This window comes from Cetorhinus maximus, chromosome 2 (genome assembly GCF_964194155.1).
Source record: "Cetorhinus maximus chromosome 2, sCetMax3.hap1.1, whole genome shotgun sequence".
NCBI classification, from domain to species: domain Eukaryota; kingdom Metazoa; phylum Chordata; class Chondrichthyes; order Lamniformes; family Cetorhinidae; genus Cetorhinus; species Cetorhinus maximus.
The window spans coordinates 1,046,747-1,066,129 of record NC_135880.1 but is presented as its reverse complement, the minus strand read 5'-3'; the positions used below and the strand labels follow the sequence as shown (position 1 = coordinate 1,066,129).

The 19,383-nt window shown below is 42.2% G+C and overlaps 1 protein-coding gene across 8 annotated transcripts in view; it reads right to left on the bottom strand.

The window, feature by feature from the left end:
• The window catches only part of LOC144691642 (nipped-B-like protein), a 564,605-nt gene that overhangs the window by 312,971 nt on the left and 232,251 nt on the right, over positions 1-19,383 (bottom strand). For all 8 annotated transcript variants that reach the window (XM_078559979.1, XM_078559947.1, XM_078559954.1 and 5 more), the window contains 2 exons: positions 14,773-16,143; positions 1,802-1,981 (listed from right to left, as the gene is read on the bottom strand). In XM_078559979.1, the coding sequence (XP_078416105.1) occupies positions 1,802-1,981; positions 14,773-16,143 (1,551 nt within the window). The remainder of the gene's footprint in view (positions 1-1,801; positions 1,982-14,772; positions 16,144-19,383) is intronic.

Sequence of the window (19,383 nt, the reverse complement as noted above, 5' to 3'; positions counted from 1 at the left end):
TTATGTTATTCATTTATGAGATGTGGATGATGCTGGCTGGGCCAGCATTTATTGCCCATCCCTAATTGTCCTTGAGAAGGTGGTGGTGAGCTGCCTTCCTGAACCACTGCAGTCCATGTGGGTACACCCACTGTTAGAGAGGGAGTTCCAGGATTTTAACCCAGTGACAGTAAAGGAACGGTGATATATTTCCAAGTCAGGATGGTGAGTGGCTTGTCGAGGAACTTCCAGGTGATGATGTTCCCATGTATCTGCTGCCTTGTCCTTCTAGATGGTAGAGGTTGTGAGTTTGGAAGGTGCTGTTGAAGCAGCCTTGGTGAGTATTGCATCTTGTAGATTGAACACACTGTTGCCACAGTTCGTCAGTGACGGATTATTTATATACAGTATTTATACAGCGAGTCCAGTTTAGTTTCTGGTCAATGGTAAGCCCCAGGATGTTGATAGTGGGGGATTCAGCAATGGGAATGCAATTGAATGTCAAGGGCTGATGGCTAGATTCTCTTTTGTTGGAGAGTGTCATTGCCTGGCACTTGTGTGGCGCATATGTTACTTGCCACTTGTCAGCCCAAGCCTGGGTATTGTCCAGGTCTTTCTGCATTTGGACATGGACTGATTCAGTATCTGAGGAGTCGCAAGTGGTGCTGAACATCGTGTAATCATCAGCGAACATCCCCACTTCTGACCTTATAATCGAAGAAAGGTCATTAATGAAGCAGATGAAGATGGTTGGGCCTAGGACACTACCTTCAGGAACTTCTGCAGTGATGTCCTGGAACCGAGATGATTGACCTCCAAAAACCACAACCATCTTCCTTTGTGCTAGGTATGACTCCGATCAGCGGAGAGTTTTCTCCCGGGTTCCCATTGACACCAGTTTTGCCAGGGCTCCTTGATGCCACACTCGATCAAACACTGCCGTGATGTCAAGGGCAGTCACTCTCACCTCATCTCTGGATTCCAGCTCTTTTGTCCATGGTTGAACCAAGGCTGTAATGAGGTCAGGAGCTGAGTGATCCTGGTGGAACCCAAACTGGGCATCAGTGAGCAGGTTATTGCTAAGCAAGTGCCGCTTGATAGCAATGTTAATCACTTTACTGATGATAGAGAGTAGACTAATGGGGCGGTAATTAGCCAGGTTGGATTTGTTCTGCTTTTTGTTTACAGGACATGCCTGGGCAATTTTCCACATTGCAGGGTAGATGCCAGTGTTGTAGCTGTACTGCAACAGCTTAGCTAGGAACACAGCAAGATCTGGAGCACAAGTCTTCAGTATTATTGCTGGAGTATTGTCAGGGTCCATAGCCTTTGCAGTATCCAGTGCTTCAGCAGTTTCTTGATATCACATGGAGTGAATCAAATTGGCTGAAGACTGGCATCTGTGACGCGGGGGGCCTCCGGAGGAGGTCAAGATGGATCATCCACTCACATTCCTCATGTTTTGAAACAAAATGCTTTTCCACCCTCCAGACCTGGGATGTCTGTTCAGGGCATACTTTCACTAATAAAAATAGGAAATGCTGGAAAGACTCAGCAGCACCTGTGGAGAGAGAAACCAAGTTAATCTTTCAAGTTCAAATAATTCTTCTTTGGAAGTTCCAAACAGGAGTGATATTGGACTTGAAATGTTAACTTTCTCCCTCTCCACCGATGCTGCCACACCTGAGCTTATCCAACAATTTCTCTTCTTATTTCAGATTTCCAACAGTATTTTGCTTTGATTATACTTTCACTAATTTTCATTTCTGTCCTTAGTTCTACTTTCTTAGTTTACTCAAACAATAACAGCAGGGTTACTTACATTCAAAGTCACTGTCATTATCACCTTCATCCGAGCTGATTTCTGCATAGTTTGGTTTTTCCTTCACTGTACTGCGTTTCCGTTTGTTCATCTTGACACGTTCACAGAGTGGCATTGTAGATTCAATCTCAGCAAGGAGGTCAGGGGGAAGCTCCTTCAGCACCGATTGGTCAATACCACCTGTCACAAAACAGCAGCACATGGAGTAAGAAATTAAAAGAACTGAAAATATCTGAAATTTTACAGCAAAGATGATCATTTGATCCCACATATCTATGGCCAAGTTTATATTGCATATGAACCTCCTCCTACGCTATTTAAATCATTTACTGCAATTTAAATCTGAATTATAAACCAAGAGATAACATATTTCACAATCCCTAAAGCATAGCCTACACGGTTCTTCAACTGTTGTATCTATTTTACTGGTGCTATCAATTAGGATCTCTGCCTCACAGGTGTCAGGAATTAACAATTAACTTTTCTCACCATGAGCATATGTGGATAATTAGTTATCTCTTTTTGGAAAACTGAAAGAGGAACCTGAAGTCTTCCCCGCTCTATTTCTTCAGTCTGCCTCTCCTTCATGTGCTTCCTGACATTTAAGTTACAGAAAGCAGCTATAATATTCATTTGAGACAGATTGCCAAAAACAAACTATCTCAAAAGCAATTCTGAAACTTGTCTGGCTTTTCAAAAAAATACAAGTATCTGTGTAGAAACTGCTTTGACAAAAATATTCCATTAGCACATCTGACTGGTACTGATGCATTGTGGGAAAGAAGGTGGATTAAATCTGAAACAGCACAATTGGAGCTTTCAATACTGAGGTCAATAGATTTCTTATTAAGTAAGAGTATTGGAGAATGTGGAACAAAGCCAGGTGATTGGGATTGAGGTACAGATCAGCAATGATCCGAATGAACGATGAAACAGGTTCACAGAGCTGAATGGTCTCCTCCTGTTCATATCGTATGTGTGACACCTTTTAAACACTGAAACGTCCTATCACAGCGCCAAATAGCAGGTTAACTGAAAAATGTGAATGTGAAAGATTTCTTCGCAAGAGCTAGTTTACATAGGAGTTTTCCTATGAACTGAATATATTAAAAAACCTTTGATCCGGAAGCACTGCTTTTCAACATTCCCATTGTAAATTTCTATCTGAAAAGAGAGACATGTAGCTGAAGCTTTTCGTCCTGCATCATCAGGAGAAACGCGAGAATGCCAAATTTCAAATAATCACTACAATTTATTCTATAGCAGAAAAGGGTGCTAATTGGTTAGCAAGTTAACTCTGAATGGCAGAGGTGTTGCCATAGAGGTGGCAATGGGGAGCTATAGGCTCCCTAAGCTCCTAGGTAATTCAAGAAAGGAGCAAGGCATAAACATATTCCTTTTATTTGCTCAGAATGAGTCCCTGTACACTAATATACGTTGTTTCTAGCAAGTGTCATTGAGCCATGTTTACAAGCTCAACTGATTATCTTAAACTGGTTGCTGGTGCAGCTATTAGCGTACTCAGTATTCTTCAACAAATGCTGCCGAATTGCAGAATCAGGTCAAACATTTTAATATGGAGAAGAGTTTGCAAAAGAGCGGAGCAGGGGAGACGGGAGGGCGAGAGCGGAGCAGGGAGGGCGAGAGGGGAGCAGGGGAGACGGGAGGGCGAGAGGGGAGCAGGGGAGACAGGAGGGCGAGAGCGGAGCAGGGGAGACGGGAGGGCGAGAGCGGAGCAGGGGAGACGGGAGGGCGAGAGCGGAGCAGGGGAGACGGGAGGGCGAGAGCGGAGCAGGGGAGACGGGAGGGCGAGAGCGGAGCAGGGGAGACGGGAGGGCGAGAGCGGAGCAGGGGAGACGGGAGGGCGAGAGCGGAGCAGGGGAGACGGGAGGGCGAGAGCAGAGCAGGGGAGACGGGAGGGCGAGAGCAGAGCAGGGGAGACGGGAGGGCGAGAGCAGAGCAGGGGAGACGGAAGAGTTAGTTGCTGGTGTGGATCTCAGTGGACCAACCAGATGTGGAGAAAATCAAGTGTGTTGTCATAGGGAACTAGGTAAGTGATTGGTTGGTGAGTTTTTTTTTATTTTACTTGTTTTGCTTATTTATCTTTTAATACTGGTATAATTTATTGGTAAATGCAAGGTTGTCTTCATAATTAGTGGTGTTTGAAGAAAGTAGTAAAGCAAGGTCCCTAGTGTATATTTATATACTATCTTAAGAATCTTAAGATTAAGACAGAATCTTAATTTTAATGACATTTGGCCATTTGACCAATGGTGTCTGCACTGGCTCTCCAAATGATCATTATGACCTAGTGCCATTGCCCTACCTTTTCCCCGTATCCCTGCACATTGTTTCTATTCAAATAATCATCTAATGTCATCTTGAATGCCTCAATTGAACCTGCCTCCACCACATGTCCAGGCAGTGCATTCCAGACCCAAACCACTTGTTGTGTGAAAAAGTTTTACTATTCTTAAAGCCAGAGGTAGTAAAAGCGAAGGGAGTAATTTAAGGGTAAGTCATGGCAGGGCAGCTCGGCCACTGCTAATGCTCCGCCTGTGCGATATGGGATGTCAGGGACACTTCCGGTATCCATGGCAAGCCAGTGTGTAGGAAGTGTCTTAGCTACTGCAGCTACTCAAAATCAGCGTTTCAGAGCTTGGACTGCAGCTGGGGTCACTGTTGAACATTCGCAAGGCTGAGATCTTCAGGGATAGTACGTACAGTGAGGTGGTCACACCGCAGGAAAAGAGTGCACAGGCAGAAAGGGAATGGGCGCCAGCCAGGCATAGTAAAAGCTCCAGGCAGGTAATGTCCCTTTACTTCCCCCCATCTCACCATCCAAGGGCCCAAACACTCCTTTCAAGTGAAGCAGCATTTCACTTGCACTTCCCTCAATTTAGTCTACTGCATTCGCTGCTCCCAATGCAGTTTCCTCTACATTGGAAACACCAAACACAGACTGGGTGACCGCTTTGTGGAACGGCTTCTGTCTGTCCACAAGCATGACCCAGACTTCCCTGTCGCTTGCCATTTTGCCGTATTGTGCATTGAGGAACAGCACCTCATCTTCCGACTAGGCACTTTACAGCCTTACGGACTCAATATTGAGTTCAACAACTTCAGATCATGAACTCTCTCCTCCATCCCCACCCCCTTTCCGACCCCCCTTTTTTTCTAATAAATTTATATATTTTTAAAATATTTTCCCACCTATTTCTATTATTATTTTTAAATGTATTTCTATCCATTATTTTATCTCCATCTTTTAGCCTATTTCGATCCCTTCCCCCTACCCCACCCCCACTAGGGCTATCTGTCACTTGCTCATCCTGCTTTCTACCCTTAATGTCACCATTAGAATCCTTTAGCCTATATCACCACCGTCAACACCCCTTTGTCCTTTTGTCTATGACATCTTTGGCAATCTCTTCTTTGTCTCCACCTATCACTGGCCCTCTATCCAGCTCCACCTGTCCCAACCCCCTGAAACAGCTTATATTTCAGCTCATTTTTATTTTTCTTTAGTTCTGATGAAGAGTCATACGTACTCGAAACGTAAACTCTGTCTTCCTCTTCACAGATGCCGTCAGGCCTGCTGAGTTGTTAATTCAGGAGTTCCCTGGGTCCATCTCCCTCTCTAACAGATTTTGCATTTTGGATACTGCTGGGGGAGATGGTTTCTTAGGGGAATGCAGCAAGAGCCAAGCCATTGGCACCATGAGGAGCTCAGCTGCACAGAGGGCGAGAAAGAAAAGAGTGGGAGAGCAATAGCGACAGGGGATTCTATTGTAAGGGGAACAGATACACGTTTCTGCAGATGCAAATATGTTGCCTCCCCGGTGTCAGGGTCAAGGATGTCACTGAGCGGCTGCAGGACATTTTGAAGGGGGAGGGTGAAGAACTGAGGTCGTGGTCCATATTGGGACCAACGACATAGGTAAAAAGAGGGATGAAGTCCTGCAAGCAGAATGGAGTAAGCTAGGAAATAAATTAAAAAGCAGGACCTCAAAGCTAGTAATCTCAGGATTACTCCTTGTGCCACATACTGGTGAGATCAGGAATAGGGGAATAAAACGAGATGCACACATGACTGGAGAGAGGTGTAGGAGGGAGGGATTCAGATTTCTGAGCATTAGGACCAATTCTGGGGAAGATGGGACCTGCACAGGCTACATGGGGTGCATCCCAACAAGACCAGGACCAATATCCTCGCAGGGGTATTCGCTAGTACTGTGGAGGGTTTAAACTAGACTGGCAGGGGTTGGGAACCTAAGCGGGGAGACAGAAGAGAGGGAAACAAAGATAGAATTGAAAGACAGAAAAGTAGAAAGCAGAAGTGGAAGGCAGAGGAAACAAGGGCTAGCAGCAAATAGGGCCATAGTACAAAAAAGTGTAAAAATGTTAAAAAGATCAGTCTAAAGGCACTGTATCTGAATGCACGGAGCATTCGCAGTAAGGTAGATGAATTAACAGCACAAATAGATGTAAATGGGTACGATATGATTGCGATTACAGAGACATAGCTGTAGGGTAGCCAAGGCTGGGAAATGAATATCCAAAGGTATTCGATATTTAGGATAGGCAGGCAATAAGGAAAAGGAGAGGGGTCGCATTGTTAGTTAAGGATGAAAATCAGTGCAATAGTGAGAGAGGATATTGATTCAGAAAATCTAGATGTAGCATCAGTCTGGGTGGAGCTAGGAAGCAAGAAGGGGCAGAAAACATCAGTGGGAGTTGTCTATAGACCTCCAAACAGTAGTGTAAGGTAGGGGATGGCAATAAACAGGAAATTAGAGATGCATGTAACAAGGGTGCTACAATAATCATGGGTGACATTAATCTACACACAGACAGGGCAAATCAAATTAGCAATACTGCTGTGGTGAATGAATTCCAGGAGGGTGTACGAGGTGGTTTTTAGACCTGTATGTCAGGGTTCCGAATAGGGAACAGGCTATCTAGATTTGGTATTATGCAACGAGAAGGGGTTAATTAATAATCTTGTTGTGCGGGATCCTTTAGGGAACAGTGACCATAACATGAAAGAATTCTTCATTATTATGGAAAGTGAAGTGGTCCAATCCAAAACTAGGGTCCTCAATCTAATCAAAGGAAACTATAAAGGTATGAGGGGCAAGTTGGCTATGACAGATTGGGGAACTTCATTAAAGGTGGATAGACAATGGCTAATATTTAAGGAATGAATGTATGCATTGTAACATTATATATTCCTTTCTGGGGTAAAAACACAACAGGAAAAGCAGCCTGACCATGACTAACAGAAGAAATTAAGGATAGTATTAGATCCAAAGAGGAGTCATATAAAGGTGCCAGAAAAAGAGGATTGGGAGCAATTTAAAATTCAGCAAACGAGGACCAAGAGATTGATTAAGAGGGGAAAAACAGAGCATGAGAGAAACTTGCAAGGTGGACTGTCAAAGCATCTATAAGTATGCAAAGAGAAAAATAAGTGAAGACAAATGTCCCTTAAAGTCCAAGACAGGAGAATTTATAATGGAGAACAAGGACATGGCAGAGCAATGAAACAACTACTTTAATTCTGTCTTCACTGAAGATGACGCAAATAACTTTCCAGAAATACTGGGGATCCAAGGGTCTAGCGAGAAAGGGGGATTAAAGGAAATCAGTGTTGCTAAAAAGAGTGCTGGAGAAATTAATGGGACTGAAAGCCAATAAATCCTCACGGCCCAATAATCTACATTACAGGTCACTAAAAGGTGGTGGTCATGGAAATAATGGGTGCGTTGGTCATCATCTTCCAAAACACTGTAGATTCTGGAACAGCCCCAGCAGATTGGAGGGTGGCAAATGTAACCCCACTATTTAAAAAAGGAGGAAGAAAACAGGGAATTACAGACCGGTTAGCCTAATATCAGTAATGGGGAAAATGCTAGAGCCTATTATAAAGGGTGTGATAACAGGGCAGTTAGAAAATATCAACAAGATTAGACAAAGTCAACATGGATTTATGAAAGGGAAATCATGTTTGACAAACCTACTGGAGTTTTTTTGAGGACGTAACTTGTAGAATAGATAAGAGAGAATCAGTCGATGTGGTGTATTTGGATTTTCAGAAAGCTTTTGATAAAGTCCCACATAAGAGGTTAGTGGGCAAAATTAAAGCACATGGGATTGGGGGTAATATATTGGCATGGATTGAGAATTGGTTAACAGACAGGAAACAGAGTAGAAATAAATGCGTCTTTTTCAGAGTGGCAGGCGGTGACTTGTGGAGTACCGCAGGGATCAGTACTTGGGTCCCAGCTACTCACAATATATACCAATGGTTTAGGTGAGGGAACCAAATGTAATATTTCCAAGTTTGCTGACGACATAAAACTAGGTGGGAATGTGAGGTAAATGGTATGTTGGCCTTCATTTCAAGAGGACTCGAATACAGGAGCAAGGATGTCTTACAGCCTCTGTACAGTCTATACTCGATGGAGTTTAGAAGGATGAAGGGGGATCTGATTGAAACTTACAGAATACTGAAAGGCCTGGATAGAGTGGACGTGGGGAAGATGTTTCCATTAGTAGGAGAGACTATGACCCGAGGGCACGGCCTCAGAGTAAAGGGAAGACCTTTTAGAACAGAGATGAGGAGAAACTTCTTTAGCCAGAGAGTGGTGAATCTATGGAATTCATTGCCACAGAAGGCTGTGGAGGCCAGGTCATTGAGTGTATTTAAGACCGAGATAGATAGGTTCTTGATTGGTAAGGGGATCAAAGGTTACGGGGAGAAGGCAGGAGAATAGGGTTGAGAAACTTATCAGCCATGATTGAATGGCGGAGCAGACTCGATGGGCCGAATGGGCTAATTTCTGCTCCTATGTCATATGGTCTTATACAGGGCTGTGGTGCAAACATACCTGGAATAGTGTGTGCAGTTTTGCTCTCCTTTCCTAAGAAAGGATATACGCCATAGAGAGGGTGCAGCAAAGGTTCACCAGATTGATTCCTGGGATAGTAGGATTGTCGTATGAGGAAGGATTGGGTTGACTAGGCCTGTATTCACTGGAGTTTAGAATATGAGAGGGGATCTAATTGAAACAAATAAAATTCTGACAGGGATGGACAGACTGGATATGGGGATAAGGTTTCCTCTGGCTGAGGGGGTCTAAAACAAGGGGTCACAGTCTCAGGATACATTTAGGACTGAGATGAGGATAGACTTCTTCACTCAGAGGGTGGTAAACCAATGGAATACTCTACCACAGAAAAATATGGAGGCCAAGTAACTGAATAAATTTAAGGAAAAAATAAACAGGTTTCTGGACTCTAAAGGCATCAAGGGCTATGGGGAGAGTGCAGGAATATGGCGTTGAGATAGAGGGTCGGCCATGATCATATAGAATGGAAGAGCAGGCTTGAAGGGCCAACTGACCTACTCCTGCTCCTATTTTCCCTGTTCCTATTTTGTTTTGGGTTTTGGCTCAGTTAGAAAGATTTTGTATTGACAAGGGAGTCAAGAGTTATGGGGGGCACAACCATCTTATTGGATGCCAGAGCAGTCACAATGGCCCAAAAGGCCTATTCCTTCTGCTATTTCTTATGATCTTGAGGGTAAGCTGAGGGAGGAGGCAGGTAGTAGAGAGAAGGGCGAGGAGCGGGAGGGTCAACATGTAGAAGGGTTAGCAAGCAAGACCAGCAGCACGAGAGCCACGTAGGAGCATATTTCTTCTATTTTTAAATTTATTTTAGAAGCTATTTCATTTACAAATACAGAAATTTTGCAAAGTACTGTATTTCACATTACCATGTATAATGTTTTCATTTTTTTTGAGAATGATCCTACAGAACATAACCTAACATTGTCACTGGACCAGTATTCCAGAGGCACTGGGTAATGTTCTGGGGACCCATGTCCGAATCCCACCATCACAGATGGCAAAATTTTATTTTAAAAAAAACCTGGAATAAAAAGCCCGATAATGACTATGAAACCATTCCAGAGTGTCGTAAAAACCCATCTGGTTCATTAATGTCCTTTAGGGATGCCCACATCCCATGAACGATTAAAAACTACACTTTTATATTAGTTGCAATGGGAAAATCTAATTCGCTTAACATTTCATTTGAAGTCGTACTCTATTTCGGAAAGAAAGAATGGCAAAGAGTAGGGGTAACCCTGTTAGATTAAGTTATTTTAGATCGTATTATGCAATGAGGCAGTGCTAATTAGTAGCCTTATAGTAAACGATTCGATGGGAACTAGTGATCATAATACAATAGAATTCGATGTTAAGTTTGAAAGTTACATAGTCCAATCACAAACAAGAATCTTAAGCCTAAACATAGTCAATTACATAGCTATGAGAGGAGAACTGACTGTGATTGATTGGGTAAATAGACCCAAAGGTATGGAGGTGAGTAAGCAGTGAAAAAACATTTTTTCCATTAGGTTCAACAAAAATACATTCCATTGAAAAACAAAAACTCAACGAAAGATCCATCAGTGGCTCAATCAAGAAATTAAGGATAGTATTCAATAAAATGTAAAAGGTAAAAAAATAGAATATGAGAGCAAATTAGTCAGGAATATAAAAACAGATTGTAAGAGCTTTTACAAGTATATAAAGATAAAGGAAGAGTAGCTAAAAATATCGGTCCCTTGGAAGCAGAGACACAGGAGAAATGATCATGGGGAATGAGGAAATGGCAGAGACACTGAAATATTTTGTGTATGTCTTCACTGTAGAAGACATAAGTTGCATACCAATAATAGAAGGTAGGCTAGGGGCTAACAAGACTAAGGATGTTAAGGAAATCAATATGAGAGAAAAAGTATTGGAGAAACGTACAGCACTAAAATACAGCAAATGCCTAGTACCCGATGGCCTGTATCCTAGGATTCTAAAAGTGGTAGCTGCAGAGACAGTGGATGACAGTAGTTATGATTTTCCAATTCCCCTAGATTCTACAAGCAACATGGGCTACTCCATTATCTGAGGAATTGCAAATGGTGCTGAACACTGCAATGAATAGCCCCATAACTGGCTCTATGATGGGGGAGGTCACTGATGAAACAACTGAAAATGGTTAGGCCTAGAACACTGTACCAAAGAACACCTGCAGATGGTTGGCCTCAAACTTGCATCCATCTTCCATAATGTCAGAGTGGCCTCCAGCCACTAAGAGTTTGCCTTCTTGATGCCCATTATCTTCAATTTTAACACAGAAAATACAGAAAAATAGAAAAATGTACAACAAAGGAGGCAGCCATGCAGCTCATCACCTTCCTGCTGGGCAAAAAAAAACAAAAATAGTACTCTCCAACCTAATCCTACTTTCCAGCTCTTGGTCCATAGCTGTGAAGGTTACAGCACTTCAAGTACATATCCAGCTAATTCTTGGGTTAGGTTTCTCCCTCTACCATACTTTCAGGCAGCAATTTCCAGACCTCTATCACCCTCTGGGTGAAGAAAATAGAAGACTGGACTTTTGGAGATTTAAGGAATAAGTTGCCAGCGAGGTGGGCCTTGTTAGTGGAAATCAGATCTGGGACACTCAGGTTGAGTGGAACAATTTTCGAAGGACACTGGAAGTTACGAACTAATATAGCAGGGAGAAGTGAGCTACTGGAGGGCCAGGAATAACACTGGACTTGTTTTTGTAATGTTTACACATCTGCTAGAAGTGCAGTGCATAGTGAAAAGGGTTATAAGACGGTTTCCATTGTGTTAGTAAGTTAAGTATCTTTTCTTTAGTTTGGTATATTAGAAGGACCAGAGATAATTGAGGCAGAGGTCAGTGCAACAATCAAAAAGATGAGATCAAGAAAAACACCTGGAATCGATGAGATACCAGCAGAATGCTGAAAGCCCTGAATGATTTTATTATTGGGATACTTACAGACTGCAAAAAAATTTACAGAACAGGGTTCCTATCTGAGATGTTACACAGTGTTTACTAAGCTCCCAAAGAAATCAAAAGCCCTAATGTTCAGAGAACAGAACAATAAGCCTCATGAGCCATGTGATGAAAATGATCCTAATAATCATCTTGGAAAGAAATACCTCTATAGAAACAGAGATGGATGATAGCCAGTCTGCATTCAGACCACAGAAAGGGGCAAGAGAGAGCATCCATAACTTGAGATTCGTCATTGAAAGATATCTGGAAGTGCAAAAACTTGTGTATGTCTGTTTACAGACTAGGAGACGACATTTGGTAAGAGTCTAACATCAGAAATTAATAGAGTGTTAAACAAACTGGAAATTGACAGATGATAAAAGGATAATTCAGAATCTATACTGGAATTAATCAGCAGTGGTGAGACTTGGTAGCGATTTGTCAGACAGCTTTCCAATCAAAAGAGGAATGTGCCAAGGATGTGTTATGTCCTCAAAACTGTTCGACCTGCACAGTGAAGTTATCTTCAGAGAGACAGATTTGCCAGGTTGCAACATTGGGGGCAGGGGGAGGTGGTAAATGCCAAACAACTTGAGATACATAGATGACACTGCACTGATTGCAGAGTCAGAAGAGGTACAAAAGGAAATTGAAAATAAAGTGAAAGCAAAGAATGAGGAACATGGAATAAGAATGAACGCGAAGATGATCAAGACAATGACGATAAACAGAGGCCTAACTCCGGAAGTGAAAATTGGAGTAACTGGATAATTCCTGGAACAAGTGGAAAGGTTCACATACCTTGCGCAGATTATTATTACTACAGACAATAAGAGATGTGATTGAGAGATCTGAAGATGAATCGAGATAGCCAAGACCAGCTTTGTCAGAGCGAAGGACATGTTACTATCTAGAAACTGAACCTGAATCTTCGGAAAAGAATCCTCAAGTGCTACATTCTGTCATCTATATTACATGCCTCAGAGACATGGACAACAAAGAGACTATTGATAAGCTGAATGCATCTGAGATGTAGACATAAAGGAGGATGTTGCACATATCCTATACCGACAGAATGACCAATGAGGAAGTGCTGGAAATGGCTGAAGAAGAGAGTTAATTAGTGCAGAACATCAAAGAGAGGGGGATATAATACTTCAGTTACATCATTAGAGTAGATGGTAGATACAGACAGCTTTTGGAGGGGAAGATCGACAGGAAACATGGGAAAGGGAAACAGGAGAAAATGGACGATGATATAATGGACTGGGTGCAATATGTGAAATATGGAAAGGCAGCACAGAAGAGGCAGAGTTTGAGATCCATAGCTATCAACCTTCTGGGATGATGATGAAACCAACGAACAAACAGATCGCAACAAGATACTTTGGATACACCCCCATTCTATGCATTGGCATCTAATCAACTATGCCATCACCAGGCAGAGGGACAGGCAGGATATAAGGCACAGATTGCTGGACTGACCACCAATTTAACATTTCAAAGTTAAACATCAAGATCTATTTCCTCGAGATGCCCCCATGACACGAAGATCCAAAAATGTTTTACTGTCTCAAGGTTCAAACAGGCAATCACAAGGAATTTCTCTCAAAGAAATTCAAGAGTCACCTGTGTACATTGAAAATGGACACTCACTGAATTGAGGATAACTGGCGACCTTCGGGGGTATAGTGTAAACCACTGCTCTAGAGGCTCTTGGTTCTACTTCTCATAAGCATCAAGATGGATTTGATGAAAACAATGAGGAAATCCAGAAACTACTGGAGTGATTTATCAAGTGATTTACCTCAATGACATTTCGTCACTATCCAAGCACGATGCCTACCAAAACTACCACAGGACTGTCCAATGCAAGCTCAGCAATTTGCAAGACACTTGGCTGAATCAGAAAGACAACAAACTTCAGTCACATGCAGACCACAAAGCGTGGAAGAGATTCTACAATGGTCTGAACTCTGTCTATGGGCCTCTGTCTACATATCATCACCAATCCTCAGTGCTGACAGGTCAACACTGCTCACAGGAAAAGCCCAAATTCTAGACAAATGAGCAAAGCACTTTAACCACATCTTTAATTGGTCTTCATCCAGCAACGAAGCAGCAATCACCAAGCTGCCATCAACTGCTCTCGAAACCCTCCCATGCTGTTAGAAATGATGAACGCAAATCAAACTCCTGTCTAGCAGCAAGGCTCCAGGAGCTGATGCTATCCCAGCTGAGGTCTACAAGGCTGGAGGTCAATGCCTGGTCAAGATACTCACTGAACTCTTTCAGTCTATTTGGAAGCAAGAAATCATCCCACAAGAATACAAAGATGTCTCTGTTGTCCACCTGTACAAATGGAAAGGAATTCACCAATCTTGAATCTTACTCCTCTCCATCACTGGCAAAATCTTTACCAGAATCCTTCTGAATCACTTCGTGCAAAATCTCAACCAGGCTCTGCAGCCAGGGAGTCAGTGCAGTTTCAGAAAAGGTCGCAGGACCACTGATGTGGTACTTGCAGTTAGACAGCTCCAAGAGAAATGCCAAGAACAGGACATGGACCTCTACATCATGTTTATTGACCTGACCAAGGCCTTTGACACAGTCGGCCGTGAAGGCCTTTGGAAGGTAATGGAGAAATTCAGCTATCCTGAGAAATTCATCACAATGGTTCAACACTTCCGTGACAGCATGCTCACGATTGGGTGGTGGACACGGGTTCAATAGTAGCTTTCAAAGGGGAAACTGAACAAATAGTTGGAGGAAAACTCACAGGGATATGAGGAAAAGCAGGCAGTAGGACTAAGGTTTTGTTTTTGGGCTGAGGGTTGGAGAGATGGCAATGCTATAGAGAACATATTTAAAGACCATGGTAAAGCACAGTATAAAGCAAATGTTTAGCTAAGTTTTTGTGTGCTGTACTATTATTCTGCCACTAGAGGGGGTATTCCTACAATACTGAATGACATGATTCACCAGGAGTCCAAATATATCCGTACAGACAGACCAAGGAAATAAACTACAAGTTATTCATAAAACTTGAAAAGGGCTCACCCCCACTACGCAATCATAAAAAGTAACATTCGTACCTTTACTTGACTTGGAGGGCAATCTGCTCTTAGATTTGCTGGAACTCCTTGATGCATTTTTGTCTTCTGTGTCCTTGATAAATTTCTGTACTTCATCAAAGGGCAGTTTGTGAAGAACCACAACAGGTTTGATCACTTTCTTTAGATCCTCCACAAGATCCATTTTTTCCACCTTTAATTTTAATTCATTCTTATCCATTGGCTTCCTCAATTCCTTCTGCTCATTGCAAACATTACCATCCTTATCCCGCTTGATTTTTGGAATTACGAAGTTTTTTAGTGCATTGGACCTTCCACCCCCCAGTAGATAGCTGGGAAATTTTTCTTTATCAGAAAGAGGGTTGGGAGTCTCTGTTTTCACTTTGCTCCCCTCCGACCTTCGGTCGTCCCTGTCTTTACTACTCAGTGATCCTGATGGAATGTCTGATCTTCTACTCTGCTTCAATGCAGTTCGATCTTTCACTTCAGGTTTCATTTTCCCAGGATCTCTGTTATCCTGTTTGACTCTGGGACTCTCTGATCGCAAGCGCTGTTCTTCTGGTGAACGCCGCTCACTTCGGTCGCCTCGATCTCCTCTATCACCTGAATCAGAACGTACTTTCTTTTCTACCTTCACTGGTTTTGAACAGTCTGTCTGGTTATTTTTAGGAGTCTCATTTCGACTAGGTTTAGAATCAGACTCATTCTTGATTAATTTTGGGGTATCTGGTCTCCTGACCTTCGATGGGTCCACTTTTCCTCTTTCAGAATCATTTTTCTCATCTGATTTCTGTTTCTGGGTTTCCTGATGCAGATCTCGCTTATCTTTGGGAGCCCCTGAACTCTGTTGTCCTTCATGGCGTGGCTTTGGTGTTTCTGTTCTACTCTCAGCTTTCATTTTTGTATGTTCAGTTTTGCCCTCATGTTTGTGTTTAGATATTTCAAGTCTCTTCTCTGGTGTTAGTTTAGCCACATCTCGCCTGTTGTCATGCTTTCCCTTCGGTGTCTCTGGTCGGCTCTCACTCTTCTGTTTTGGAGTTTCTGGCCTAGGTTTGATCACATCAGGCCGGCTGTTGTCTTTTTGCCCCTCATTTTCAGATTTTCTCCTGGGGATATCTGGGTGATTTTCTGGCTTAGGTTTTAACACTCCCGTTGTATCTTCTTGCCGTGATAAAGATACATCAGTACCCTGCCGTACCAACTCCAAAGACTTCTTCACGTTTTCTGAATCTGGAGGAGGAGCAGCTTGTCCATCAGTTCTTCCTGCATGTTGTAGATCAATACTGACCAACAGCGCAGGTCTGTTTGCACCACCCCCGCTTGCAGTGCCACCACCTCCTGCAGCAGTCTCTTGTGGGAATGAGTCTTGTTTCCGTTTCTTTAAAGGTTTATCTAAAACAAAGAAAAATTTGAATGTCACTGTCATGTAAATGCACAATATAATGCAATATCACAATACAGCACAATGTATAGGGGGTGGGGCCAGGGAATGAGCTTTCTCCAGATGTGACCTAACAAGCCACTGTGTTCCATTCCAATCACGTTATAAAGAATCAAATAGGTACTGGAAAAGGTATTATTAAAAGGGCTGTGATGGGCCGAGTAGTCTTTTCTCACTTTATAACTCACCATCCTTTGGTGGTGTAACAGCTTACAACCATAACATCCTAACCACTGCGATATAAACTAACTAGGCAAATCCAGTCTTTGTTGTTTGGTTTTGATCCATATTTTAGGGGAAGGAAAGCATACCTAGCTAGGTAGCAATAATCCAGGAAAGCACTGCTTTCATACAAGTACAAAATACAGCATATGGTGGCATAACAGGGCATGAATCTGTTATAAGTGCATAACCCTTTCTCATAAAATGAAGGCTGCACAATAACACACCATGACTAGGCACTGTCCAGTCTTTGGCCTAAAATTTAAAAAAAGGTAACTAAGGCTATAACTACCACTTACTCCTTTACTGCATCTTTCACATGCGGGTGTCAGCACCAAGGATTCTGCATGGCCAGCTGAGCCACAGTATGATCATTCTAGGGCCAGGGTTCTAATAACAATGGCTGGCACTATGATTTCACAAAGTAGAAAAATCAGCATGTCCAAGTTTCATATTCATACTATAGTCTTTAACACAAGGGTTTCAGTAAAGTGTAATTAAATACAGGCATTCGGCGTCCTAAAATCCGAAAGGACCCAAAAACCAGCTACATTCAAAGCTGGCACCCTAGGTAGCAATTTAAATAAAACCCTTTAATTCTTTATTTCTCATGCTTTATTTTATGTATTGTAAGTACACTCTGGATCTAGAGCCCAAAATCTGTAAAATCCCCAAATCCAGCACAGGTCTGGTCCCAAGCTTCCCCGATACGGAGCCTGGCACCTATAGACATTTGGTAGCTTCAGCAATACTAAAGTGTAATTGTGGTCAGAGTAAAAGCACCCAAGCTAAACAAGAGAAATACAAATTTCATCATTGCAAACTCAAGATTACATATGGAGCCAGTATTTTGAGCTGAATAACATGCAAGCTAAGGTCAGTCACTGGTATGTGAGTAAAGGGAGGTGAGGCTCATGAACATTAAAATATTTTGACTGAAATACAACATTTCCTAAAGTTTACTGATATTCAGGCTGCATCCATTGGCTGATTGCTACTGGTTTTGGTCTAATGACCAGTGTTAAAAAGATAGCAGCCAATTTACGCACAACAAACTCCAACAAACAGCAATGCGATAATAACATGATAGTTTGTTTCTGAACCTGAAGCCTTGTGACTTAGAGGTGAGTGCGCTACCAATTGAGCCATGGCTCATATGATTAATATCAAGCACTGCTCCTGCCAGTAGCACTTGATAAATTCGATACGCCATCTGAATTAACCTAAAAAATAGGGGTAGACCATTCAGCCCCTCAAGCCTGCTCCACCAGTCAATATAATCATGGCTGATCTTCTGCCCCAATTCCACTTTCCTGCTCGTTTCCCATACCCCTTGATTACCTGAGACACCAAAAACCTATCTCAGCCTTAAATATACTCAATGATGGAATATCGGCTACCCTCTGGGATAGAGAGTTCCAAAGATTCACAACCCTTTAAGTAAAGAGATTTCTCAATTCAGTCCCAAATGATTGACCCCTAATCCTGGCACTGTGCCCAGTGTTCTAGATTCTCCAGCCAGGGGAAACAACCTCTCAGTATCTAAAACAAAAACAGAATTACCTTTCCAGGTAATTCTGTTTTTGTTTTGGATTTCCAGCATCCGCAGTAGCTTTTAGCTTTTTGTTTTTATCTCTCAGTATCTATCCTATCAATCCCCTTCAGAATCTTGTTTGCTTCAATAAGGTCATCTCTCATTCTTCTAAACGGCAGAGAATATAGATGCAATTTACTCAGCCTCTCATCCTAGGACAACCCTCTCATCCCAGGGACCAATCTAGTGAATCTTCTGCCTCCAAGGCAAGTTTATCTTTCTGCAGATATGGAGTCCAAATCTGCACACAGTATTGTAATCCCACCAAAGCCCCATACATTTGTAGCAAACTTCCTTATTCTTATACTCCAATTCCTTGCAATGAAGTTCAACATGCCATTTGCCTTCCTAATTGTTTGCTGTACCTACATGCTGACGGCAGTGGGGGGGACTATTTCAATTGGCCTATCCAATTAACATTAGTTGTGAGGAGAGAACACACTTAAAATTATTCTTATACGCATAATGCATGATCTACCAAGATGTAAAGTAAGCCCTCAAACTAACAGTAATGTTCTTTAAACAACTACAAAGATTTTCAATAGAAAATGCTGGAAAAACTCAGGTCTAACAGCATCTGTGGAGAGAAAGACAGCATTAATATTTCGAGTCCGTATGACTCTTCTTCAGAGAATACGGATTTGAAAAGTTAACTGTCTTTCTCTCCACAGATGCTTTTAGCCCTGCTGAGTTTTTCCAGCATTTTTTGTTTCAGATTTTGCTAAGATTTTCAATTGCTCATTAAACCATGTGCTGTTCAGTTTCATCAATACAGGTTGCTCCTTTTAGATAGGATAGACAGCTATTGAAGCTAAAGTCTGAAATCTCACCCACTTATGCTCAATCTAAGACATCAACCAGTCGAACAATCAGCATTATTTTGGCTTCACAATGCCAAGTGCAGATTGAGGAAGCTCAGAGCTGAGTTTTAGAACATGACCCAGCAGCTGTCAGTTGGACTTTAAATCAAGCAAACTGAAAATGACTAGAGGTCAGAAACCAGTCCAAAGACAGAGTTATGTCACTTTTCACATAGCTGTCAACTTATGTAAAGAAATTCATAAAAATGCACATTCCACCAGATGTACACACCAAGATTACACTGTTTTGGAGACTAGAAATTCAAATTCTGGAATTATAAACTTCTATAGAATAAAACATTAACAGCTATATAAGTTTGCACTGAACAGAGGATGAAGAGGATTGAATTCAAAACAAGCTGGACCCAAGTAATCATGACAGCACAGCAGAAATGTTCAGTCCCTATTAAATCCAAGAATAAAGGTGCTGGCAAACAAAGCACAGAACACCAGAAGAATGCCCAACCATGGGCAACCAACATTTGCACAAAAGGTTTTATTAATTCATTTCAAAA